Below are 27,546 nucleotides of genomic sequence, written 5' to 3'. Positions count from 1 at the left end.
TGACTAGCTATGGATCACTTTGCACTCACCCTTTATCACAAACAAATGAAACCTCTGCCCCAAGCTGGAGATTAGGAGGAGCTACCACACGACCATGGAGAAGTTGGTTTGGAATGTCACCACATGATTTCACTAGGGAAAAAGAAACAAGGCTGGCACATGAAGAGTCAGAACAACTGAGTTTCCTTGAAATGAGATAGACCTTCATGCACCTTCACATTTGGGTGCTAGGTGGCTCCATGTTCCCAAGGATGTACACTGTATAGGGTTAGTTCCAACAAGAGTGTAGCCAGGCTCACAGCTGTAGGACACTTCCTGTCCAACTGCAAAGAATTCCTCATCCAATTGGTTATAATTACCATGGTGGGTATGTGGAGGTGGTAGACACCCTGAGAAGAGAACAGGACCAGAGGCCTGTTATTTCTAAAATAAGAACTTTCTTCTCTACAACCTAAGCCAATTTAGGGTTGGCAGGAGTTAGATGAAGGTGGTCATGTCAGCCCTCCTAAGTGTAAGGCAGACACTCTTTTGGGTGAGACAGAGTGGGGCTACCATATGCTACGTATTTTAGACACGATGAACTTTGCATCTATCTCCTCTGTATCTTGATCTACGCCAGGAAATATGACCCCTCCTCATCACTTTCCTGTTTTATTTAACTGGATATCCTTTCACTAATACTGTAGCCAAGGGAACCAAACTATTATAATGCCTTTTTTTTTTTTACCACGGAAATCTCCCCTTTCTTCCTGGTCCCCATACCACTGATGAAGTGTCTAAGTCTTGGGGAAGGAACTCCCAATGGTGCCAGGTTTTTAGTAAGTCGGGCATTTCTCAATAAAAGTAGGGGAAAGAGGGGAAATGGGGGAAGTGACTCAATCTTAATTCTAACCTTATTCCATAAAGGCTACATTTTTCAATAGGAGAATGTATAAAGTCCACAGTAATTTGAATCAAATTCTGATCAGTCAGTTTCCCCCACTGGACTGGCTAATGGGATTAAGAGTTTATTTTATCCTCATTTAAATAAAATCTAACCACATACAATTTTAATCATATAGAAATCTTTGATCATTGCTCTGGTACTATCTGCTTTTTTTTTTTTTAGTGTCTTCTGATTTCCCCTAAATTAATGTATATCTAGTTCGGTCCCAGAATATAGTAAATTTCTCATCTCTTCAACATTTAGGTACTACTTTCAAAGTTTACTTTTAAATTCTTTCTTTCCCAATTACCACATCACCCTACTTAACCCCCCAAATCATATGTAATTATTTTATATTGTTCAGTTAATCATGTCTCCATTATAAAATTATAGTTATCTTTTAATTTTTGTCTAGCTATTGATTGTGAAAACTGATAAACATCTTTTACTACTGTGATTATGCAACTATTATTCAGGTAATGCCACTGTATCATGATTGGTCAACAGAAAATAACAGAATTCTATATTATTAAAACTATTATTTAAAAGAAAAACTTGAATTTTACTTTTTAAAATCCAGATACACAGCAGGATTATTTTGGATTTTTTTGAAAAATAAAAATGTCCAGGTATTGCTACTTTTCTCTGGAGAGCTCCATGCGTGTTTCTAATGAGCAGATATGTTTAAAAACAACTGAACTATCAGATGATCTCTTACTTTTGTCTTGTTTGTTGCATCTTTTCTATTTCATATGCAGTGCTCCCATTTCGCTTAGTTTATGTTTTCCAATTTCTCCATCTCTTTTTTGTTGTTATTGCTGCTGTTCTTTCTCAAGCCTTTATCAAGCATAGTAGAAAAGCTTTTGTATACCTATATGTATGTAGTACTGTAATAAATATATTTTAGAAAATTTATGAAGCTTTGTCTAGCTACTTTTAAATTCTTTAACCAGGATATCCAACAACATACACTGTCTTTATCATCCTCTTCTCATAGGTATCCTACATCTATCTCTCTCAAAATCTCATTTTATTTCTAGATCCCCAAAGTTGCAGCCCAACTCACCCTTTAAGCACTTTGGCAGTGGAGGATTCCATTTGCTGTTTGGTTGGCACCATACTGTGCTGCTGCCTTTCATGGTAAAGCCAGGCTTGCACTTAAACATCACGGAATCATTTAAGGAAAATGACTGCCTAAATCCAGATGCCATAGCTCCATTTTCAACTTCTGGAATTGGGCATTTGACTACAGGAATACACTGAGGGGGAGGGCTGTTCCAGATGCCAACTTGATTGTCTTTGCTGGTGCAATATATTGACTTCTCACCCACGAGGTCAAACAGCTTTTTCCCATTCTGTCCAACACGGCAATGATAAGTAGCCACCATTCCATAGTAAAAGTAGTCTCTATTGCTGCTGTAAAAGTCTCCATTAGAGATGGCTGGGGGTGGCTCACAAGGAATAGCTTTGGTGGTGTGATAGGTAGGAAAAGAGAGAAGGTATTTAAATGTTATATCTTCTTTAACAAACACATGAAAAGATGCTCAACATCACTCATTATCAGAGAAATGCAAATCAAAACCACAATAAGGTACCATTTCATGCCAGTCAGAATGGTTGCTATCAAACTGTCTACAAACAATAAATGCTGGAAAGGGTGTGGAGAAAAGGGAACCTCTTACACTGTTGGTGGGAATGCAAACTAGTACAGCCACTGTGGCGAACAGTGTGGAGATTCCTTAAAAAACTGGAAATAGAACTGCCATATGATCCAGCAATCGCACTGCTGGACATACACACCGAGGAAACCAGAATTGAAAAAGACATGTGTACCCCAATGTTCATCACAACACTGTTTATAATAGCAAGGACATGGAAGCAACCTAGATGTCCATCAGCAGACTGATGGATAAGAAAGCTCTGGTACATATACACAATGGAATACTACTCAGCTATTAAAAAGAATACATTTGAATCAATTCTAACGAGGTGGATGAAACCGGAGCCTATTATACAGAGTGAAGTAAATCAGAAAGAAAATCACCAATACAGTATACTAACGCATATATATGGAATTTAGAAAGATGGTAATGATGACCCTATATGCAAGACAGCAAAAGAGACACAGATGTATAGAACAGTCTTTTGGACTCTGTGGGAGAGGGCGAGGGTGGGATGATTTGAGAGAATAGCTTTGAAACATGTATATTATCATATGTGAAACAGATCACCAGTTCAGGTTCGATGCTTGAGACAGGGTGCTCAGTGCTGGTGCACTGGGATGACCCAGAGGGATGATATGGGGAGGGAGGTGGGAGGGGGTTCAGGATGGGGAACAGATGTACACCTGGGGCAGATTCATGTCAATGTATGGCAAAACCAATACAATATTGTAAAGTAATTAGCCCCTAATTAAAATAAAAATAAAAAACTAAACGTTATATCTTCTGGGAATTTTGTCTTAACTCTTGCAAACCAAACTTCCACTTCACCTACAATTAACCCATATTGCTGAAATTCCGTAAGCTCATCTCAAAGATGGTTCTAAATGAAAAGTAGCAAGGTAGGAAGATACATAGAACCGGCCTAATAAAACCCCCTAAATATGACCTAGTCACCAGTCCTCACCCCCAGAGTACAAATAAACTCTTACAAAAGGTACTTAGAGTGCCATACATTCTGCATAGATTTAAGCTGGTAGTGTGGAGTCTTGTGGCATATTTTAGACTTGAGCACTTATTCACTGTGAACTAACTTACCATCAAGGTACAGTAAGCAAAAGAGAGGGTAGTGGGATCAGGGGCATGGAAGAAAATAAATCACAGATTTGTGTCCAGATCTGCTCAGAACAAGTGTAACCTTCCTGGGTACTTATCTTGATGTGTAAACGCCCACTTTCCCTCAAGAGGGACAATTCTACTCACATTCACAAAGGGGTAGGTCCTTATCCCAGGTTACCGTATTGTCTAAGATAATACATGTAGCAGATGAATCACCAATGAGTCGATATCTAAAGATAAAGAGATGAGTGATCATCTCCCAGCTGGACATTTTACAAAACCTTAGATCTTTTTCCACTGCAAGAATGGCAAAGAATAGAATATCATGGTGAAAGTAATGGTGAAAGACTATGGACACATCCATAAGATTCAATAATCTAAAGACAAATGAAATTTGACCTCCTGGTCACTAAATTGGAAGAGGAGTAGCACAGATTTCTTCTCTTCTAGGGATCCTCTCTCGTGGGTCATCCTAAACAGTTCTCCCTGGAGCATATCAGAGAGGCGATTCTCCTTTTATTTATCTATCTTTAAGGGTGGGTGGCAATTACTCATATCTTTTTTTCTGGAAGACAAATGATCTCTATTGAAACTACTGTTCTAATACCCATGTACTCTGGAGATGTCTCCTGCCGACTCACCCTTTGTCACAAGAAAATGTAATTGTGGCCCCAAACGCAATACCCTGAGGTGTATGGACGAAGCCATGGAGGAGTTCTCTAGGAACCGTGCATGATTTACCTACAAGTGAGAACAAAACAGAAAAAAATTGGGGATTGGGATTTTGGGGATTTGTTTCTGCTTTTATTAAATTCCAATCTGACTGGACTTGCTGAGTAGCCTACTCATGCTTATGCAAGGAAATTTTGGACATTTAGAAAGCTTTTATCTTTCAACTCCATAACATTATTTGTTTAAAACATGTAGTCTATATTTCTAAGCATGGATGAAAATATTATTTGTGGTCAACCATAATTTATAGTCTCTACTTCCCCCTTTTATACTCTGTCAGTTGATGGCACCATCTAGCAAGTCTTGTGGCTTAAAAAAAAAAAAAAGTTATCATTTCCTTTCTGTAGCTCATTATTTACCAGCTGTCCTTAATTCAATTGATCATCAAGTTTTCATGACTAGATTCCAGAAATCTCTCTCCAAACCAATTATTTTGCTACTGCTAAAATCTCTTATTAGATCACCGAGTAATAAAATTTACCTTTCTAATGCTGGTTGCCACTGGACCAGCACATGTTTTATGCCACTGCACACATTATCATTCAGAATAACAAGTGCAGTCATGCCACTCCCCACATTCAAAAACTTACAATCACTTACCAATGCTCATTGGAAAAGAATGTATGACCCACCACAGTTAAGTTCCAGTCCTCACCATCTACTGTTTCTCACCATGAGCCTTATGTTCCAGCCACAATTTTTTTCTCTATTTTCTATTTTCCAAAGACATCATGTTCTTCCATATCTTTATATGTTGACATATACTATTTTTTCTGTCTGTAATGCCCAGATTTCCCTGTTCTCCTAGATAGCACTTATTATTTACTTCTCTGTGATGTCATATAATTTTATCTCTATAGATAAAAGAAATTATACCATAGTACAGTGTTTGCTTAAAAGCCAGTCTCTACAAATAATATAGGAGCTCCCCAAAGACAGAGACTAGCAGATTAATTTATATATCTCTCCCCAACCCCACCATCTAGCTTAATGCTTTATACCTAGTGATTACTCAAATATTTCTTGAATTAAATTGGGTACGACTGAGGTGAAACTAATATTAGTATTAGTTTATACTAGTATATACTAATATACTAACTTTTAAGATCACTGGAATACAATACAGAGACCATAGAACAAAGTCGTGGAGATTATAGGATAAACAGAGTTGGCCAGCTGTGATGATTTAACTCCAATACCCAATATCTAATACCCTTAGGAGTAAAAGAAAACATGGAAAACCTAGGAACCCATTCATTTGAGATTACCGACTAATTTTCTTATCTTTTATCTTAAAAATTACAGGTTAGCCCATAGAGACATGCTATAGACTCAAAGATTCTTCTATTACAGATTACTCACGTTTACAGAATTGCTGAGCATTTGACCACTTGGAGGTCTTTAGGCAGGTGACAACAAATGACTTCTTAAAATACCCAGGAAGGCATTCATATTCCCAAGTTTTGCCAACAGCAAACTCAGACTGATCACTCTGAATTTTAGGCTTAGCAAAAGGATACCTTGGCAGGAATTTACACTGACCTAGAGACAAAGATCACAGGAATATCAAAACTAAGAGAGGCTAAAATCTCTACCATGCTTCTGTATGGCCCCCAGTTACAATGACAAATTTGATCTTTAGAAATTAAATCTAATATGTAGATATTTGGGAGGGTCAAAGAAAATGTATCTTACAGTATGAATGCATATACAGGGAAACAAGCTCAGGAGTTCAAAGACTTTTTATGACAGACTTCAGAAGAAGAGCTGGAGAAAATAAGTTTTTAATAAAATTCCATAAAGACCCTGGTGTTCCACCTTTATAACATCTCATAAATAAAAACTAAAATGGTATAAAAACTTTTCTGCGACATCACAAGAAACAAGTATATCAAGTATATCAGATCTTGTAAGCTCATTTCATGTAAGAACCTCCAAAATTATTTTTTTGAATTAACATTCCTATTTTAGTCTTTAAACCTTTAGGTCCTAGCAAGGAGAAAATAGGATTCTCCATTTTTATTCTTCATTATTTTTTTCCATTAATCTAATGGAGTAATATACCCCCAAAAGTGTTTAGTAAATACTTTCTGATGGGTACCAGATAAAAGGAGATAGTTGTTTCAAGATATGTCCCTGTAACTTAAGGTAATTGTGATTATGATGATGAAGAAGAAACAAATCTTATTCTAGGAGATGAGAAAAAAAAAAACTGTAATGCCCTGATGATTAAGAATGTACCTTGAAAAGAATTTTTCCTAGATATGGAAGACAGTTCAAGTTTCAATTCCAGAATGATGGTTTATTTGAATATCAAATCTATAAATCTCCTTTTTCAAACAAATCTGAAACAGTTACAGGTGCAAGTCTAAGTTCAAACATGGACTAACTGACACAAAGGGAAATAGAACTCCCAAGGTTATAGCTGGTTCCAGCCTTTTTGTAGCCAACACTTCTATTGGTGGAGTCATATAGACAGGAGTCTTTGGTGGAGGCGTGGGCCAAACAACAGGGAGGGAACACAGCCAAGCCCATGCACAGAAAATTGTATTAAAGATTTACTGAGCATGGCCCTACCCATGTGAACAACACCCAGTTTCCCCCACAGTCAGTCTCCCCCATCAGGAAGCTTCCATCAGCCTCTTATCCTTCTCCTTCAGAGGGCAGAGAGAATGAAAACCAGTCACAGAAAACTAACCAATCTGTTCACATGGACCACAGCCTTGTCTAATTCAAGGAAACAGTGAGCCATGCTGTGTAGGGCATAGGGGGAGTTCTTACAAAATGTTGTCCACTGGAGAAGGGAATGGCAAACCACTTCAGTATTCTTGCCTTGAGAATTCCATAAAGAGTATGAAAAGGCAAAAAGATAAGACACTGAAAGCCGAAATCCCCAGGTCAGTAGATGCCCAATATGCTACTGGAGAAGAGTGGAGAAATAACTCCAAAAGGAATGAAGAGACTGAGTCAAAACGAAAGGACCACCTAGTTGGGGACATGACTGGTGATGGAAGTAAAGTCTGATGCTGTAAAGAAGGATATGGCACAGGAACCTGGAATCTTAGGTCCATGAATTAAGGAAAATTGGAAGTGATCAAACAGGAGATGGCAAGAGTGAACATCAACATTTTAGAAATCAGTGAACTAAAATGGCCTGGAATGGGAGAATTAAATTCAGAATATCATCATATTTACTACTGTAAGCAAGAATCGCTTAGAAGACATGAAGTTGCCCTCATAGTCAACAGAACAATCTGAAATGCAGTACTTGGGTGCAATCTCAAAAATGACAGAATGGTCTCTGTTCATTTCCAATGCAAACCATTCAATACCACAATAATTCAAGTAATCCCCAACCAATAATGCCGAAGAAGCTGAAGTTGAATGGTTCTATGATGACCTAAAAGACCCTCCAGAACTAACACCAAAAAAAAAAAAAACAGATTTCCTTTTCATCATAGGGGACTGGAATGCAAAAGTAGGAAGTCAAGAGATACCTGGAGTAACAGGCAAATTTGGCCTTGGAGTACAAAATGAAAGGGCAAAGGCTAACAGAGTTTTACCAATAGAATGCATTGGTCATAGCAAACACCCTCTTCCAACAACACAAGAGATGATACTACACACGGACATCACCAGATGGTCAATACTGAAATCAGATTGATCTTTGCAGCTGAAGATGGAGAAGTTCTATACCCTCAGCAAAAACAAGACCTGGCGCTGATTGTGGCTCAGATCATGAACTCCTTATTGCAAAATTCAGACTTAAATTGAAGAAAGTAGGGAAAACCACTAGACCATTCAGGTATGACCTAAATCAAATCCCTTATGATTGTACAGTGGAAGTGACAAATATACTCAAAGGATTAGATGTGATAGAATCCCTGATGAACTATGGATGGAGGTTCGTGACATTGTACAGAGAGCAGTGATCAAAACCTTTCCCAAGATAAAGAAATGCAAAAAGGCAAAATGGTTGCCTGAGGAGGCCTTACAAATAGCTGAGAAAAGAAAAAAAGTGAAAAGCAAGGGAGAAAAGGAAAGATATACTCATCTGAATGCGGAGTTTCAAAGAATACCAAGGAGAGATATAAAAGCCTTACTCAGTTTTCGATGCAAAGAAATAGAGGAAAACAACAGAATGGGAAGACTAGATATTGCTTCAAGAAAATGAGAGACACCAAGGGAAAATTTCATGCAAAGATGGGCAAAATAAAGGACAGAAATGGTATCAACCTAACAGAAGCAGTAGATATTAAGAAGAGGTGGCAAGAATACACAGAAGAACTACACAAAAAATATTTTAATGACCCAGAAAACCACAATGGTGTGATCACTCACCTAGAGACAGACATCCTGGATTCAGAAGTCAAGTGGGCCTTAGGAAGCATCATGACAAAGAAAGCTAGTGGAGGTGATAGAATTCCAGATGAGTTGTCTCAAATCCTAAAAGATGATGCTGTGAAAGTGCTGCACTCAATATGCCAGCAAATCTGGAAAACTCAGCAGTGGTCACAGGACTCAGTGGTTCTCAGGACTGGGAAAGGTCAATATTCATTCCAATCCCATAAAAAAGCAATGCCAAAGCAGGTTCACACTACCACATGGTTGCATTCATCTCACACCCTAGCAAAGTAATGCTCAAAATTCTCCAAGTCAGACTTCAATAGTACCTGAACCAAGAACTTCCAGATATTCAGGCTGGATTTAGAAGGCAAAGGAACAAGAGATCAAATTGCCAACATCCGTTGTATCATAGAAAAAGCAAGAGAGTTCCAGAAAAACATCTCTTTCTGCTTTATTGACTATGCCAAAGCCTTTGACTGTGTGGATCACAACAAACTTTGGAAAATTCTGAAAGAAATGGGCATCCCAGACCACCTTACCTGTCTCCTGAGAAATCTGTATGTAGATCAAGAAGCAGCAATTACAACAAGACATGGAAAAACAGACTGGTTCCAAACTGGGAAAGGAGTATATCAATGCTGTATAATGTTACCCTGCCTATTTAACTTAGATGCAGAGTTCATCATGCAAAATGCTGGGCAGGATGAAGCACAAGCTGGAATCAAGACTGCTGGGAGAAATATCAATAACCTCAGATCTGCAGATGACACAACCCTTATGGCAGAAAGTGAAGAGGAAGTGAAGAGCCTCTTGATGAAAGTGAAAGAGGAGAGTGAAAAAGCTGGCTTAAATCTCAACATTCAAAAAATGAAGATCATGACATCTGGTCCCATCACTTCATGGCAAATAGATGGGGAAACAATGGAAACAGTGAGAGACTTTATTTTCTTAGGCTCCAAAATCACTGCGTATGATGACTGCAGCCATGAAATTAAAAGACGCTTGCTCTTTGGAAGAAAAGCTATGACTAATCTAGACAGCATATTAAAAAGCAGAGACATTACTTTGCCAACAAAGTTCTGTGTAGTCAAAGCTATGGTTTTTCCAGTAGTTATGTGTGGATCTGAGAGTTGGACTATAAAGAAAGCTGAGCACCAAAGAATTGATGCTTTTGACCTGTGGTGTTGGAGAAAACACTTGAGAATCCCTTGGACTGCAAGGAGATCCAACAAGTACATCCTAAAGGAAATCAGTCCTGAATATTCATTGGAAGGACTGATGCTGAAGCTGAAGCTCCAATACTTTGGCTACCTGATAGGAAGAACCAACTCTTTGGAAAAGACCCTGGTGCTGAGGAAGACTGAAGACAGGAGGAGAAGAGGAAAACGGAGGATGAGATGTTTGCATGGCATCACCAACTCAATGGACATGAGTTTGAGCAAGCCCTGGGAGTTGGTAATGGACAGGGCAGCTTGGTGTGCCGCAGTCCATGGGGTCACAAAGAATCAGACACGACTGAGTGACTGAACTGGTCAACACGATCTAAGACTAGCCTTTACTGTTGGAACCCATGTCACACTGTAGGTCTCCTGTTTCTTTTCTCAACTCCTCTGTTTTCTTCCATTAACACCTACATATGTCTTCAAGCACATACTTTTGCAAAACAGCAAGACTCTATGGGGAAAGTCAGGGTTTGACCTTAATGAAGACCAAATTCACGACCCTGTCATTATTTGTATCAATTCATCCTAACCAAACGACATAACCTATACGTATCCAATGTGAATAAGAACAACCCTAAATAATTCAACAAGCTGAAAACCTATCTGAATTTACAAGATTTATTCAGTAGTGATGACATGGACTAGGATGCCACCAAGATCTTGGAGAAGTAAAATGTAGAAGTTACTTTATAACGTGACATTTGGGGGTGAAATGAAGTAAGAATCATACTTTCTGGATGAGAAATATTAGGAATTCTTATCTTCAAAGAGACTTAGTAACTTTCTCTATTTTGGAGGACACCAACTCTTATTAGTAGGGCTTCCCTTGTGGCTCAGATGGTAAAGAATCTGCCTGCAATGCAGGAGACCTAGGGTCTATCCCTGGGTTGGGAAGATCCCCTGGAGAAAGGAATGGCAGCCCACTACAGTCTTCTTGCCTGAAAAATTCCATGGACAGAGGGGCCTGGTGTGCTACAGTCTATGGGGTTACAAAGAGTCAGACTTGACTGAGCAACTAACACTTTCACTTTTCAGCTCTTATTAGTAATGAAATTATCAAAATCCCAGGTCAGAGGACAGAAATTCCAAAATCATGTTTTCCACATAAGAAAAGGGAACGTTAACTATGAACCATTAAGTAACATTATCTTTCTTAAGTTGGATCCTCTTCAAATCTTTTTAAAATCAGGAGTAAACATCAGTATAAATAATGACAGGATCTAAAATAGAAGATAGTGACAAAATATTGACATATACATCACATAAACCATGTTAAAACTAAGTATGCAAAGGAGTTTCTAAAGAACAAAAATATATTTAATTCTTTATTTGTGTTTAAAGATATTTACCTGAACAGGCTTAGAAGTCCATTTGAAATGAATTAAGAACAAATATATAGGATAATAAAAATAAACCTGAAATTTAAGACAGCAGGTAGGAGGAGAAAATATTATAGATAATGAGAATTACTATAATCAAATATCAAAACACTGGGTTTCCTTACCATTTGATAATTTTTGAATGACCAGTGCGCATATTAACCAAAATACTGTCTTAAGCAAAGAACATGTATCAGTGAATATTAGATACAGGATTTTCACGTTCATGGAATTTATATTAAAATAGAGGGAGATGGACTATAAATAAATAAATGATATGTAAAGGAAATAGAGTGATATATCAAAATGTAATGGACTGGGAAAAGGAGGAGACAGGATGGCATACAACTTCAGTTATGATGATTAAGGAAGACCTATGAAAAATAGACATTTGAGTCATGACTGAAGGATAAGAAGGTGTCAGCCAGGTAAAGTGATGGGTAAAAGCATTTTAAGCAGAAGCCTAAGATCAGGGATAGATTTGCTATGTAAGGAAATGGCAACCCACTCCAGTATTCTTGCCTGGAGAATCCCAGGGACAGAGGAGCCTGTTGGGCTGCCATCTATGGGGTCGCACAGAGTCGGACACGACTGACGCAACTTAGCAGCAGCAGCAGCGACAGACTAGGGCTTCCCTGGTGGCTCAGACGGTAAAGAATCTGTCTGCAATGTGGGAGACCTGCACTCAATCCTAGAGTTGATAAGATCCCAGGGCATGGCTACCCACTCCAGTATTCTTGCCTGGAGAATTCCAATGAACAGAGGAGCCTGGTGGGCTACAGTCCATGGGGTCACAAAGACAAAAGTCAAGTGTGGCTGGAATTTGGTGATCATAGTGGAATGGGATAAAGCTGGAAAGTCCAGCAGAAGGAATTGCACAGGGCTTCTTAGTCTACAGTAGGATGTCACCATGGTTTTTTGGGTGGATGTCATTGGAGAGTTCAAGCAAGAGAGTCATGTGATCTGGTTTAACTTTTAAAAAGAATAGTCTGGTAATTGGATGGAGAATGGACTGGACTTTTACTTTCAGAAGTAGGGAGTGCAGTCTGGAGGCTATTAAAGTATATTAGACCAAATAAAATAAAATAAAGCTTGGATACAAGGAGATAGTGAGAAACAGATAAACTTGGAATACATTATAGAAATAAAATTGGTAAGACTCTATTGTACTAGATGTGGGGCTAAGGAAATGGGAGTGTTCCGTAATGGCTCCAGGCTTTTTTAAACAAAATTTATTTATTTATTCATTTATTTGACTACACTGGGACTTATTTGAACATGTGGGATCTATTTCCCTGACCAGGGATCAAACCAAAGCCCCCTGCATTGGGAACACAGAGTTTTAACCACTGGGCCACCAGGAAAAACCTAATAAATAGCTTTTAAGCTTTTATTTGAACTACTTTATTGATGGTAATACAATGTATTGAGATTGGAATGGACCTGTGTCTGTGTCTGTGTGTGTGCATGCCTGTGTGTGTTGTGGGGAATGTACCAAATTGGTTCCACTTTAGACTTGGTGTATTTAACACACTCAGTGTAAATTAAGATGCAAATGCAATTGTATGCACAAATTTGCCTCTCAGGAGAGAGCTCAGGGCTACAGATAATACATATGAGTCATCAACATATAAATAGTATTTAAAGTCATGAGACTGGATAGCTCTCCTAGGAAGAAAGTATGGAGGAAAACAGAAGAGGCCCAGGACTGAACCCTAAGACTCTCTAAAAAAATATTAGAGATAGGGCAAAAGAGACTGAAGGTAATCAGAGAAAATAGGTAAAAATAAGAAAAAATAGGTAAGAGTGTCCTGTTTTGGAAGATGATAATGAAAACTGTTTCAAAAGGCAGAAGTCAGTCAGCTTTTGCTGAAAGACTGAGAAAAGTAAAGATAGAAAAACGACCATTGGATTTGTTAGCAGAAGGTCAGTACTGACCTTGATGAGAATAGCTTCAAAACAACAGTGTGGAAAGAAGCCTGTCTGGAGAGGATTAATGAGAAAAATAAACATGAGAAAGTAGTCAATGAGAATTTCTGCTGAGAAAGATGAGAAAAAGGACAAAAAAGTAGAAGCCACTGGGTAATGAGAAGTCCAAAGAAAGGATGCCCTGGGGCCTGGTGAGGATCATCCAAGAGAGAGATACAAATGGATGATACAAGACAGGGGATATCTGCAGAGGTAAAGTCCTTGCACAGGAAATAGAGGATGGATTGTGATCATGGATATAGAAAGAGGAGCTGACTTTTGTCAGGAGGAAGAATACTTCTTCCGTTGTTATAGAAGAAAATAGAACTTGAACTCCTAGACATGTGCGAATGCTGGGGATTCATCAGGCAATAAGACAGATAAAGGCTTGCTGTCATGGTTTGGTAAGGGAACAAACAAGTAAATAAATTAGAAGGTTTTATATGATGATAGGTGCTCTGTGAAAAAAAGAACATGGTTATGTGATAGAGTGAACTAGGGCAGGAACTGCTTCAAGTAAGAGTCAGAAAGTCAGAGAAGAATAACAGTGGGTCTGAGACCTGAATGGTGAGGAGACAGGTAAGGGGTGACCTGTAGACAAGTATTTAGCAGAGGAACACCTAGTGCAATATCTAAACAAGTGTGACTCCAATTAAGGAACAGAAAGAAGGTCCGCATGGCTAGAACAGAGGTGGTGAGTGAGGAATACAGAGAATTTCAGAGAGAGACAGAGGCTTGGCATTGAGTTTCAGGAACATGGATTTTGTCTCAACATAATGGGAAACCCTTGGCAGGTTTTAAGCAGAGGAGAGAAAAGGATCTGATTTCAGACAGAAGTAAATGATTGGAAAATAGGGGAATTTCTCTTAATGATTTTGTTTCCTTGGTGTTGGGTGAGGTGAGGCTGTCAGTCAAGGTAAGAGTGAAATTTAAGAGTGTAGGAAATTTGAATTGGTTTATGCAAATAGACAAAAGGAGAAAGACGAAACCACTCTGAGAAGGAAATTTGGTCTTTAAGACACTTGCTTCAGAATTTTTTAGAATGCTTGTTAAATCTTGGATTCCTAGGCCAACTCCCAAACATTTCTCTGGAAGGTAAGATGGAACCCAGAAGCCTGTATTATAAAAAGGCATCATAATTCCTTAAAAAATTAACAATAGAACTACCTTATGATTCAACAATTGTATTTCTAGGGATATATACAAAGAAAATGAAAACACTAACTTGAAAAGATATCTGTACCCCCATGTTCATAGTGGTATTATTTATACTTGTAAACATAGCCAACACATGGAAATAACCTAGTTGTCCATCAACAGATGAATGAACAAAGAAGTTGTGGATGAATATATACAATGGAATATTATTCAGCCATTAAAAGCAAGGAAATCGTACCATTCGCAACAACATGGATGATATTTGAAGGCATTATACTGAGTGAATAAGTCAGAGATATACAAATAATGTATGATTCCACTGATATGTGGAATCTAAAAACAAAAATACCAAACTCATAGAAAAAAATAGATCTGATTTACGGTTACTGAAGACAGAGCATGGGAGGAGAACTGGAGGAAGATGATCAAAAGTTTTAAGTTTCCAGTTATATGAAAAATAAGTTTAGCAATGTAATGTACAACATGATAACTATATTTAACATGGTTTTATGATGTGTGGGAAAATTGTTAATAGAGGATGTCCTACGTTCTCATCACAAGGAGAAATTTTTTTTCTTTTCTTTTTATCTTGTGTTAACAAATGGATGTTAACTAAACTTATATGGTAATCATTGTACAGTATGTGCAAATCGAACCATCATACTCCACACCTTAAACTTAATGATGTATATCAATTATCTTTCAATAAACCTGGAAAAATACATGTATGAATACTTTTTGTAAAAGGAATGTCAAGAGTTTCTTGAGCATGCTCAGAGGCAGGAACTGGCCAAGAGTCAAGGGATGGACAGGGGAGGGTACATAGTAAGAGCTAAAGTCAGGAGGAGGGCATGGGCAGAGCATGAACAAGAGATAACGGAGTGACAGTCAGGCAAGATGAGCAGGAAGTGATGGGGAATCAAGAGGGGTATGCTTAAGTGAAATCCAAAGGCTTGAAAGGCTGAAGACACCAGATTTAACTTTAATTCCACAGTCAGTAGGAAACCATTTCAGATTTTTGAGCAAGGGAGTGAAATAATGAAAAAGATATTTTAATTTTAGTTTTCATGATTGGAAAGGTTGGACAGGTATCAGAATAACCTGTAAGAAAGGAGGTTGTTACAAAGGCAATCATGATGAGAATGATTGGAATATTGGTGTGAGAATGATAAGACAAACAACAGCAGCACACTAGTTATGACAGCTGGTGGTTCAGTAAACCTGCTCATTCGTGTGTCTGGAGTTGAGCGACTGAGGACAGTCCTGCTCTGGTACTGGAAGGGGATGCTCTGGTATCCTTGGGGGGACAATGAATTGACAGGGTGGCTAAAGAAGTTGATTTTCAGTAGATAACATCCTCTCTGAAATTTAGAAAAACGAATGGAACACTGGCAAGAAGTCCAGTCAGGAGCAATGCCGCACAGATGTGTTAGAGAAAGTTGTGAAAGTACATTTGTTCAAAGAGAGTTAATAGGTAGGAGAGAGAGGGATGAAGATAGTGGTTTGGGGAAATGTTCAATTAAGGGTCAGGAAAAAGTTGAATGTCAGGAAGCTGACAAAGTAAACTGTAATAGAACCAAAGTATGCAATATCCCCTAGCAAGCTGGCAGTGGTCAAGCTTAAATGCTGGTTCTGTCAAAACAGATCCAGATAGTCATCTTATTACTGACATTTAGTAATAACATCGAACATCCAGTTTTCATTTGCCTAATTTCATCTGATATTTGGGGCAGTCCAGTAAGGGGAGGGCTGCTTATCACTAGCTTCCTTTTAAAGATGAAGAAACTGAGGCTTGGGAACTAAATGACTTGCTAAAAGTCACGTAGGTATTGAGGTCTGTATACAGTAAATTTCTTATCCACTGTCCTCTGAAAATTATTAGACAGTAATATCTAGTGTATTACCAAGAAACTCCGATCTTAAATTACAATTTACAATTTAAATTGCAATTTAAAATTAAGCCAGTCTGGATGAAGAAAATTTAATAAACGTTGAATGACACTTTCTGGTGCCCTTGCCAATAAATAACACAAAGAACTGCAGTTTTTATTCACATATCAGCTTTTCTAAGTAGCTCCAGATGTTTATCATTTAGGATCTCTCTACCAATATCACATCAAAATTTAAAAACATATATGAGAATCACGCCAGGGAATCAGACATTATTCTTTTTCTGGGAAGGCAGCGGGAGGTTGTGCTGTTTTTACTAGGCAGGAGGGCGTTCAGCGTGTGCAGAAACTCCCGCGCCTAGCGGAGCATGCAACTGCACTCAGCACGAGTAGGTTTCGGGTAAGTGTCTAGCCATTAGCGCTCGCAGACCTGCGGGACCCAGAGCGCTGAGCACATGCTGAGTCCTGGCGGCTCGGAGCCCGGCGAGCACGGAGCGCGCACGTCACGCCACAGGACACACTGGACAGATCACATAGTGCCATTTCGTCATGCAGCCTGCGATACTGGTGGCCCCAGCACGGAAGGAGCGAGCGAAGACCTTCAGGACCAAGAGAGGTGCCCCAAAGCGTGCGAGAAGCAGGCAAGGTTGTCCCACCTTCTCACTTTTGACTGCTTCCTTTGCATCGTGGCACAGAGGCCAGCCCGGCCCCAGACGCGTCCCTACCTCCAGGATCCCATTCCCAGCTCACCGAGGACCCCCGGCGCGAGGAGAGTCAAGAAAACCCAGATCGAGCCCGCGGCGCCCATGCCACGGCTGCAGCCCCAGCGGCGGAATGCGTTCTGAGACCCGCGAGCCTCCGGCAGCTGCGGGAAGACAGGGCTAGCGAAGCTGGCAGCTGCAAGCAGGGGAAGGTGGGCCCTTAAGTAGTGTCTGGCACCACGTGCTAGCCTGAGTGCACACCTGCCGGCTGGTGGGGGCGGGACCGCACCGTGAGGGTGGCAGCAGGAGCTGCGGGTTGGCCCGGGGCCGGCGGGCGGAGAAACTCTGATTCACTGTTTGGCTCAGACTCCACTCTTCAGTGCAGTCGCTTTCCAGCTTTTTGGACCGCGCAGCCCAGGGCATCCACTTCTGCCGCTAGGGCTCTGAAGCAAAACAGCACTACCTGACCGATCTATGATGCTCTCCTGTCCTGTCCTATTCTATCGTCTCCTCTCCTCCCCGTCCAAGCCTTCCTCCCTCCGCTCCCGTATTTTCCCCTCCCTTCCCCGCCTCTCCTCTTCCCCTTCCCCCGCTTTCTCTCTCTTGAAAATTCTGGTTTGGATTCGCTAAATTCATTTCAAAAGTTATTCATGTTTCCAACCTTCCGTTTGAAAACCGTTTACTTACAAAGGAAACTAAGGAACAGCAACCACTTCTGGTGTCCTTTTCATTTTGCAATAACTGGTACAGAAAAGTTGCAAAAATAATACAAAGGATCCCCACACATCCATCACCCAGATTCTCCAAATGTTAACACTTTATTTTCTTTTTCACTCTCCGGCTCTCCCTCTTTCTAGATAAATAACTATGATATAGTTATATAGAGATTTAGATACATACACATTTAGGTTTATAAGTGTATGTGATTACAATTATATAATTTTTTACTTTGGAACTCTTTGAGATAAGTTACAGGCATGATGCCCCTCTTCTAAATACTTCAATATGTATTTCCTGAAAACGAGAATATAGTCTTACATAATTTCAGTACAATGAGCAAAAATAGGAAATTGACGTATTATCTAAGGGACAGACAGTACAGATTTTTCCAATCATCTAATATTCGTTATTGTGGCAAAAAAAAAAAAAGTGGGGGAAGGCAAGTGCCAACTCATGCACAAATGAACACACACTCGCTTTTTTTCTGGTGCTGAGTCATTCTAGGATCATGCATTGCATTAGATTTTGGTTTTTTTTTTTTCTCTCTCTCTCTCATTTATTCTGATAAAGATCCTCAGTCTTTTTGTTTTCCTGACCTTGAAATTTTTGAAAGTACACAGCAATTATTTTTGTTTAATGACTTTTAAATTAGTTACCTATTGCAAGTAGCAAATTACCCTTAACTTATTAATTTAAAGCAAGAATAAGAACACAATATCTCACACAATTACTTTGTGTCAGGAATTTGAGAGCATATAAGTAAGGTAGTTCTGGCTTGAGAGCTTTCATGAGATTGTAGTCCAGACACTGGCCAGAACTGCAGTCATCTGAAAGTTGGACTGAGACTGAAGGATCTAAGTCTAAGCAGACTCACTCACATGGCTGTAGATTGGAGGCCAGATATCCTTACCAGGAGGACGACGCCCTAGGACTATTTGAGTGTCCTTGTGATATGCCAGCTGGTTTCTTATAGAACAAGAGAAAAAAGCAGAAGTCACAATGTCATTTAAAATTTATTCTCAGAACTCATACTATATTACTTCCATAGTATCCTGTTGGATACTTGTGATGGTTAATTGTATGGGTCAGCTTGACTGGGCTATGAGATGCCCAGATACATGGTCAAAAATTATTCTGAGAGTTTCTGTATGGGTGTTTTCAGGTGATATTAACTTTTTTGGTAACATATATTTATTTTAATTATTTCCAGTTTTGTCGATATATAATATTGTATTCATTTAAGGTGTACATCACAATGATTTGATGTATGTACATATTGAAAAATGATTAGAATGGCAACTTTAGTTAACATTCATCACCTCACATAGTTACAAAGTTTTCTTATAATAATTTTTAAGATCTATTCTCTCAACAACTTTCAAATATGCAATACAGTATTGTTGATTGTAGTCACCCTACTGTGCATTATATACCCAGAACTTATTTATCTTATAACTGGGAGGTTGTGTCTTCTGACCACCTTCACTCAATCTCCCCACTTCCCACCTGCCCCCATCTCTGGCAACCACCAATCTGTTCTGTAATTATGAGTTTGTTCTTTTTAGATTTCACATGTAAATAAGATCATACAGTATTTGTCTTCCCCTGTTTGACTTGTTTCACTTAGTATAATGCATCCGAAGTTCATCCATGTTATAAAAAATGGCAAGATTCATTCTTTTTATGGTTGAATATACGTATATATGTATATACAAAATATATGGCACATTTTTATTTTCCCCTTCTGATGTGTACACAGAAGTGGAACTGCTGGATAATATAGCAGTTCTGCAATACTTTTTTGAGGGACTACTCTTTATCCATAGCAGCTGCATCAATTTATATGAGTCCTTTTTATACACATCCTGTCCAACACTTGTTATCCCTTATCATGGTAGCCATTCTAACAGGTGTGAAGTTTTGGTTTTGGTTTGCATTTCCTTGATGATTGATCATGGTGAACATCTTTTTATGTGTGATATGTAGAAGCTTTTTAGTTTGATGTAGTAATAGTTGTTTATTTTTTGCATATGTTGTCTTTACTTTGGGTGTCAAATCAAAGAAAAAATTGTCAAGACCAATGTCAAGGAGCTTACCCCCATGTGTTCTTCCAGGTATTTAATGTTTCAGGCCTACATTCAAGTCTCCAATGCATTTTGAGTTGATTTTTGTGTATGGTGTGAGATGGTTCAGTTTCTTTCTTTAGCATATGGTTGTAGAGTTTTACTAACACCATTTACTGAAGAGACTATCCTCTATTCATTGTTTGTTCTTGGTTCCTTTGTCGTAAAATAATTAGTCTTATATATATATAGGTTTATTTTTGAGTGCTCTATTCTTTTCCATTAATCTGTGTGTCTGTTTTTATGCAAATACCATACACTTTTGATTTTTATAGCTGTGTAATACAGTTTACATGAGATAATATAAAATATATGTGTTGGTCTCTGCTCCTTGTTCCTGGCACAGAGCTCCTAAAATCCTTGCTATTTTCTAGGTGTTTACTAGAAGGATATCTTGTTCTAATATTTGTCTTTGATTCTACCCTAACACAGCTCATAAAATCCTAGTAAATTTTCATGATACGAGCACTAGGAACATCTTTTGTTCTGTTGAGGTGACTCTTGCAGGACTTCTGGATGGAGGCTTGTCACTAGAAAGATCAAGCCATCATTAGGAGCTTGCCCCTTTCCTTTCCCATCCTCCAGAGAGGGGAGAGGCTAGACATGGAGTTAATAATTGACCACCCCTACATGAGGAAACCTCCATAAAATCCCAATAGTGCAGCCACAGAGAGCTTCCCGGCTGGTGAAGACACTCACACCAGGAGGGTGACATACTCCCAGTCCATGTGGACAGAAGTTCCTACACTTGGGTCCTCCTAGAGCTTGCCCTAGGTATCTCTTCATCTGGTTATTCATCTGTAACCTTTATTATGGTGGTGAGGTGAGGGTGTGCTCAGTCATGTCTGACTCTTTGTGATCCCATGGGCTGTAGCCCACGAGGCTCCTCTGTCCACGGAATTTTCCAGGCTAGAACTAGTGGAGTGGGTTGCCATTTCCTTCTCCAGGGGATCTTCCCAACCCAGGGATCGAGCAGGCTTTTCTTAGCATCTCCTTCAATGGCAGGCAGATTCTTTACCGCTGAGCCACCTGGGAAGTTCATCCTTTATTATACCCTTTAATAAACTGATAAATGTGAGGCAGTGTGGCCCTGAGTTTTGTGAGCTTCTCTAGCAAATTGATCAGACTCAAGGAGGAGGTTTTTGTAACCTCGAATCTATAGACACCTGGCCATGGCCACAGGAGATAAAGTGGGTTTCTGAATGGCAACTGAGTTGGGGTGAGAGTAGTCTTGTATGGCTGAGCCCTTAACGTGTGGAATGCGATGCAATCTCTATGTATAAAGTGTCATAATTGTAGTGTAGGACACTCAAGTGATGTTGCAGAGAATGCTTGAAATGGGTCAAGTCCTCTAGGCGCTTGGTCACCAGAAGTGTAAGAAGGAGTGTTCTACTAAAGGTAAAGGAGACACACAGGAAAGAAACACACAGTGGGGAACAATTGGGTTTTTCCCTACATAGGAAAAAAAAAAAAAAAGCTGAGTTTTTTTCTTTATAGTTCGAAATTAGGAAGTGTGATGCCTCCAGTTTTGTTTTTTTCCCAAAATTGCTTTAGCTATTAGGCATATCTTGTGGCTTCACACAAGTTTTAGGATTTTTTTTTTCTGTTTAAATGTTGAAACTACCATTGAAATTTTTATTGGGATTACACTGAATCTGTGAATCAGTTTTGGGTAATATGGGTATTGTAACAATATGAAGTCTTTCAATTCATGAGCATAGAATACCTTTCCATTTATGTATGTCTTTTGTCATTGCCTTCTCCAGTGTTGTGTCAGAACTCTCCACCATGACCCGGCTGTCTTGGTTGGACATGGCATGGCTCATAGTTTCATTGAGTTAGACAAGGCTGTGGTCCACGTGATCGGTTTGATTAGCTCTCTGTGATTGTGGTTTTCATTCTGTCTGCTCCCTGAGGGGTAAGGATAAGAGGCTCATGGAAGCTTCCTGATGGGGGAAACTGGGTCTTGTTCTCATGTGTGGGGCCGTGCTCAGTAAATCTTTAATCCAATTTTCTGTTGATGGTTAGGACTGTGTTCCCTCCCCGTTGTTTGACCTGGGGTTAAAAGTTGGTGGAGACAATGAAGACAATGGCAACCTCCTTCTAAAGGTCCTGTGCACGCACTGCTGCACTCACTGTCCCTGCCCCCACAGCGGGCCACCGCCAACCCATGCCTCTGCCGGAGACTCCTGGACACTCACAGGCGAGTCTGGGTCAGTCTCTTGTGGGGTCAGATTAGGGTTTTTTCCAGTAGTCGTGTATGGATCTGAGAGTTGAGCAATAAAGAAAGCTGAGTGCTGAAGAATTAATGCTTTTGAACTATGGTGTTGGAGAAGACTCATTTTTTAAAATTTATTTATTTTAATTGGAGGCTAATTACTTTACATTATTGTATTGATTTTGCCAAACATTGACATGAATCTTGAGAGTCCCTTGGACTGCAAGGAGATCCAACCAGTGCATCCTAAAGGAAATCAGTCCTGAATATTCTTTGGAAGGACTGATGCTGAGGCTGAAACTCCAGTACTTTGACCACCTGATGCAAAGAACTGACTCTGGAAAAGACCCCAATGCTGGGAAAGATTGAAGGCAGGAGGAGAAAGGAGCGACAGAGGATGAGATGGTTGGATGGCATCACTGACTGGATGGACATGAGTTTGAGCAAACTCTGGGAGTTGGTGATGGACAGGGAAGCCTGGCATACTGCAGTCCATGTGGTCCCAAAGAGTCAGACATGACTGAGTGACTTAACTGAACTGATGTCTTTTGTAGGTATTTTTCACATTATTTTATTCTATTTTATTTTTATTGAAATATGTTGATTTACAATATTATATTAGTTTGAGGTATATGGCATACTGATTCAATATTTTTATCTATTATATTTCATTTAAGCTTATTACAAAATAATGGCTACATTTTCCCATGCTACATAACATGTCCTTGTAGGTTATTTATTTTTGTATGTGATAGCTTGTGTCTCTTAAACCTATACCCCTATTTTGACCATTACCTTACTCTCTTCCCACTGGTAACTATTGGTTTTTTCTGTATGAATATGTTTCTATTTTTGTTGCATACTTTTGTTTCCTTTTTTAGATCCCACATATGTGATAACATTGAACAATTGTGTTTCTCTGCCTGACTTTCTTCACCCTCTAGATCTATCCACATTGCTGCAAATGGCAGAATTTCATTCTCTTTATGATTGCATAATATTTCATGTATATGTGTTGTGTATGCCATATCTTCTTTATCCATTCATCTGTTTATTCTTAGAAAATCAGTTTATTGGCAATCCATATGCTTTCTACAAAAAAAATCATCATAAAGACAAAGATAGGTTAAAAGTAAATGATTGAAAAGTTACAACATGCATAGAGTAACCACAAGAAAACTGACATGTCTAAGCTAGTATCAGACAAAGATTTCAAGGCAAGGAATTTTACAAAAGCATAAGAGAGACAATATATAAGATTAAAAGAAACAATCACCAGGAAAACAAATATCCTAAATGTATATACATTTAATGAAAAATCACAAAAATTAAAGAGGCGAAAACAAAGAACACAATACCAAACAACTGCTAAAATACCCAACTGCAATGACTCTATTTTCTTTTTTCAGCACACATGTATCACTTGCCAAGGTAAACCACATAGTGATCCACAAAGTAGGTCTCAAAAAAATCAAATATTTGATACCTTATGAAATATATTCTCTGGTCATAGTGAAATTAAATTGGAAATCAATAAACATTAGATACTTAGAAAATCCCAAAATGTTTAAATACTTATAAAAGATACTTATAAATAACCCATCTCCTTAAGAAAAAAATCCCGAGAGGAATTAAAATTTTTTGAAACTGAATGATAATAAAAACACAGTACACAAAAACTGCTGGGATGGAACTAGAGCAGCATATAGATAGAAATATATGGCATTAAAAGTTTGAAATGGCATCCAGGACTGATGTTCAAGCTGAAACTCCAATACTTTGGCCACCTGATGCAAACAGCTGACTCATTCGAAAAGACTCTGATGCTGGGAAAGATTGAGGGCAGGAGGAGAAGGGGGCAACAGAGAATGAGATGGTTAGATGGCATCACCGACTCAATAGACTAGAGTTTGGGTGAACTCCGGGAGTTGGTGATGGACAGGGAGGCCTGGTGTGCTGCAGTTCATGGGGTCGCAGAGAGTTGGACACAACTGAGTGACTGAACTGAACTGAACTGAATCTGTTGATGGATACTCCCATATCATAACTATTGTAAATAATGCTGCTATTAACATTGGGGTGCATGTGTCTTTGTGATTACTTCAGATATGTAGTCAACAGTGGAATTGTTGGATCATATGATAATTCTATTTTTACTGTTTTGAGGTATCTATATATTATTTTTCACAGTAGGTGCACTAGTTTATAATCTCAACTAGGCCTGTGGTTCCCTTTTGTCCATATCATTGTCAGCTTTTGTTATTTGCAGACTTTTTGATGATAGCCACGAGTATGAAGTGACTTCTCACTCAGGTTTTGATGTGCATGTCTCTGATGATTACTGGTGGTGAGCCTCCTTATCATGGGCTTGTTGGCCATTTGTATATCTTCTTTGGAAAAAATGTCTTTTGGGGTTTCTGCCCATTTTTGGATTTCTTCTTTTTGATATTGTGTTGTACAAGCTGTTTATATATTTTGGATATTAAACTCTTACTGGTTATATCAGTTGCAAATATTTTATCCCATTTATTTGACTGTCCTATCATTTTGTTGATGGTTTCTTTTACTGTTGAAAAGTTTTCTTTAACTTTAATCTGGTCCCACTTGTTTATTTTTGCTTTTATTTATTTTGCCTTAAGAGTCAGATTGAAGAAAAATATTGCTACTGTTCATGTCAAAGAGTGTTCTACGTATGATTTCTTCTAGTATTATGGCTACATGTTTTACATTTAGATCTTTAATCCATTTTTAGTTTATTTTGCATATGGAAACAAGAAATGTTCTACTCTCATTGTTTTATAGATAGCTGTCTGATTTTCCCAGCATATTTATTGAAAGGAATGTCTTTCCTCCATTGTATATTCTTGGTTCTTTGTTGTGGATTAATTGACTATATGTTTGTAGGTTTGAACATTCTTTGGCTTTGCCTTTTCTTGGGATCGGAATGAAAGCTGACCTTTTCCAGTCCTGTGGTCACCGCTGAGTTTTCCAAATTTTCTGGCATACTTGGTGCAGCACTTTCACAGAACCATCTTTTGGGATTTGAAAAAGCTCAACTGGCATTCCGTCACCTCCACTAGCTTTGTTCATAATGATGTTTCCTAAGGCTCACTTGACTTCGCTTTCTAGGATATCTGGCTCTAGGTGAGTGATCACATCATCATGGTTATCTGGGTCATTAAGATCTCTTTGGTATAGTTCTGGGTATTCTTGCCACCACTTCTTAATATCTTCTGCTTCTGTTAGGTTCGTACCATTTCTGTCCTTTACTGAGCCCATCTTTGCTTGAAATGTTCCCTTGGTATCTCTACTTTTCTTGAAGAGATCTCTAGGTTCTTCCCATTCTATTGCTTTCCTCTATTTCTTTGTGTTAATCATTTAGGGAAACTTTTTTTTTATCTCTCCTTGCTATTCTTTAGAACTCTGCATTCAGATGAGTATATCTTTCCTTTTCTCCCTTGCTTTTAACTTTTTTTCTTTTCTCAGATATTTGTAAGGGCTCCTCAGGCAACCATTTTACCTTTTTGCATTTCTTTTTCTTGGGAATGGTTTTGATCATAGTCTCCTGTACACTGTTGCAAAACTTCATCCATAGTTCTTCAGGCACTCTGTCGGTCATACCTGAATGGTCTAGTGGTTTTCCCTACTTTCTTCAATTTAAGTCTGAATTTTGCAATAAGGTGTTCATGATCTGAGCCACAGTCAGTACCTGGTCCTGTTTTTGCTGACTGTTTAGAGTTTGTCCATCTTCAGCTGCAGAGAATATTATCAACCTGACTTCAGTATTGACCATCTGGTGATGTCCATGTGTAGAGTCTCGTGTTGTTGGAAGAGGGTGTTTGCTATTATCAGTCGTTCTCTTGGCAAAACTCTGTTAGACTTTTCTCTGCTTCATTTTGTACTCCAAGGCCAAATTTGCCTTTTACTCCAGTAATCTCTTGACTTCCTACTTTTGCATTCCAGTCCCATATGATGAAAGTTACATCCTTTACTTTGGTGTTAGTTCTAGAAGGTCATGTAGGTCTTCATAGAAATATTCAACTTCAGCTTCTTCAGCATTAGTGTTTGGGGTATAGACTTGCATTACTGTGATATTGAATGTTTTGCCTTGGGTTCTGGACTCTGTATTCTGTTCCACTGACCTATGTGTCCATTTTAGTGTCAAACAGTATAGTTTTGATCACTGTAGCTTTTTAGTATAGTTTGAAATCAGGGAACTGATACTTCCAGTTTTGTTCTTTTTTCTCAACTTGGCAATTCAGGGTGATTCCATATACTTTTTAAAGATTTTTTCTAGTTCTGTGAAAAATATGGGTATTTTGATGGGGATTGCATTCAATCTGTAGATTACTTTGGATAGTATGGACATTTTAAAAATGTTAAACCCTTTAATCAAAGAACATGGAACATCCTTCCACTTCTTTGTATCATTTTCAGATTTCTTCATTAATGTTTTATATTTCTTAGAGTATGGATCTTCCACATCCTTGGTTGAGCTTATTCCTAGGTATTTTATTCTTTTTGATGCAATTGTAAATGGGATTTTTCCTTAATTTTTCTGGTAATTCATTATTAGTATATAGACAAGTAACAAGTTTCTATATATAAATATTATATTCTACATCTTAACCAAATTAATTTATTAATGCTAATAGTTTTGGTAGAGATGCTAGAGTATTCTATATAAAGTATCATGCCATCTGCAAAGCAAACAGTGGCACATTTACTTTTTCCCTTTCCAATTTGGATGCCTTTTAATTTTCTTTTGTCTGATTACTATAGCTAAGACTTCATATACTATGTTAAAAAGTAGCAAAAGTGGGCATCCTTTTCTTGTCTCTGGTTTTAAAAGAAAGGCTTTCAGTTTCATCACTGAGTATGACGCTAGTTTTGGGTTTGCCATAAATGGTCTTTATTATGTTAGAATATATGCCAACATATACAAGATATATACCTCTATATCAGCTTTGATAAAACTTTTTATCATGAAGAGATGTTAAATTTTGTCAAATGCTTTTTCTGCATCTATTGAGATGATCATGTGATTTTTATTCTTTCTTCTGTTAATGTGATGTATCATACTGACTGATTTGCAAATATTGAAGCATCTTTGCATCTCTGAAATAAATTCCACTTGATCATTATGTATGATCCTTTTTTTATATATTGTTAAATTTGGTTTTCTAATATTTTGCTAACATTTTTGCATCCATATTCATCAAAGATATTGCCTGTAATTTTCTTTTTGTGGTATCTTTGCCTGGTTTTGGTATCAGGATCATAGTGTCATCATAGAATGAACTTAGGAGTCCTCTGAAATTTTTTGGAATAGGAGTGTAGATATTTATATCTTTGAGAGCATTTCCCTGTGAATCTGTCTGAT

The 27,546-nt window shown here is 38.4% G+C and overlaps 1 protein-coding gene across 4 annotated transcripts in view; it reads right to left on the bottom strand.

The window, feature by feature from the left end:
* CR2 (complement C3d receptor 2) overlaps positions 1 to 17,306 on the bottom strand; it is a 45,224-nt gene extending 27,918 nt beyond the window's left edge. For 2 of the 4 annotated variants that reach the window (XM_055419938.2, XM_055419940.2), the window contains exons 1-7: positions 17,152 to 17,306; positions 5,800 to 5,979; positions 4,347 to 4,446; positions 3,850 to 3,935; positions 1,992 to 2,390; positions 213 to 389; positions 30 to 132 (exon numbers count right to left, since the gene is read on the bottom strand). In XM_055419938.2, coding sequence (XP_055275913.2) covers positions 30 to 132; positions 213 to 389; positions 1,992 to 2,390; positions 3,850 to 3,935; positions 4,347 to 4,446; positions 5,800 to 5,979; positions 17,152 to 17,209 — 1,103 coding nt within the window. In that variant the 5' untranslated portion in view covers positions 17,210 to 17,306. The remainder of the gene's footprint in view (positions 1 to 29; positions 133 to 212; positions 390 to 1,991; positions 2,391 to 3,849; positions 3,936 to 4,346; positions 4,447 to 5,799; positions 5,980 to 17,151) is intronic. The other 2 variants (XM_055419941.2, XM_088845159.1) reach the window with 2 other exon arrangements.
* Between the last annotated feature and the right edge of the window lie 10,240 nt (positions 17,307 to 27,546).

The sequence above is a fragment of the Moschus berezovskii genome, chromosome 17 (genome assembly GCF_049115385.1).
Source record: "Moschus berezovskii isolate FMDL1 chromosome 17, NW_MosBer_1.0, whole genome shotgun sequence".
NCBI lineage: Eukaryota > Metazoa > Chordata > Mammalia > Artiodactyla > Moschidae > Moschus > Moschus berezovskii.
This window is presented reverse-complemented; position numbering and strand designations above follow the sequence as displayed.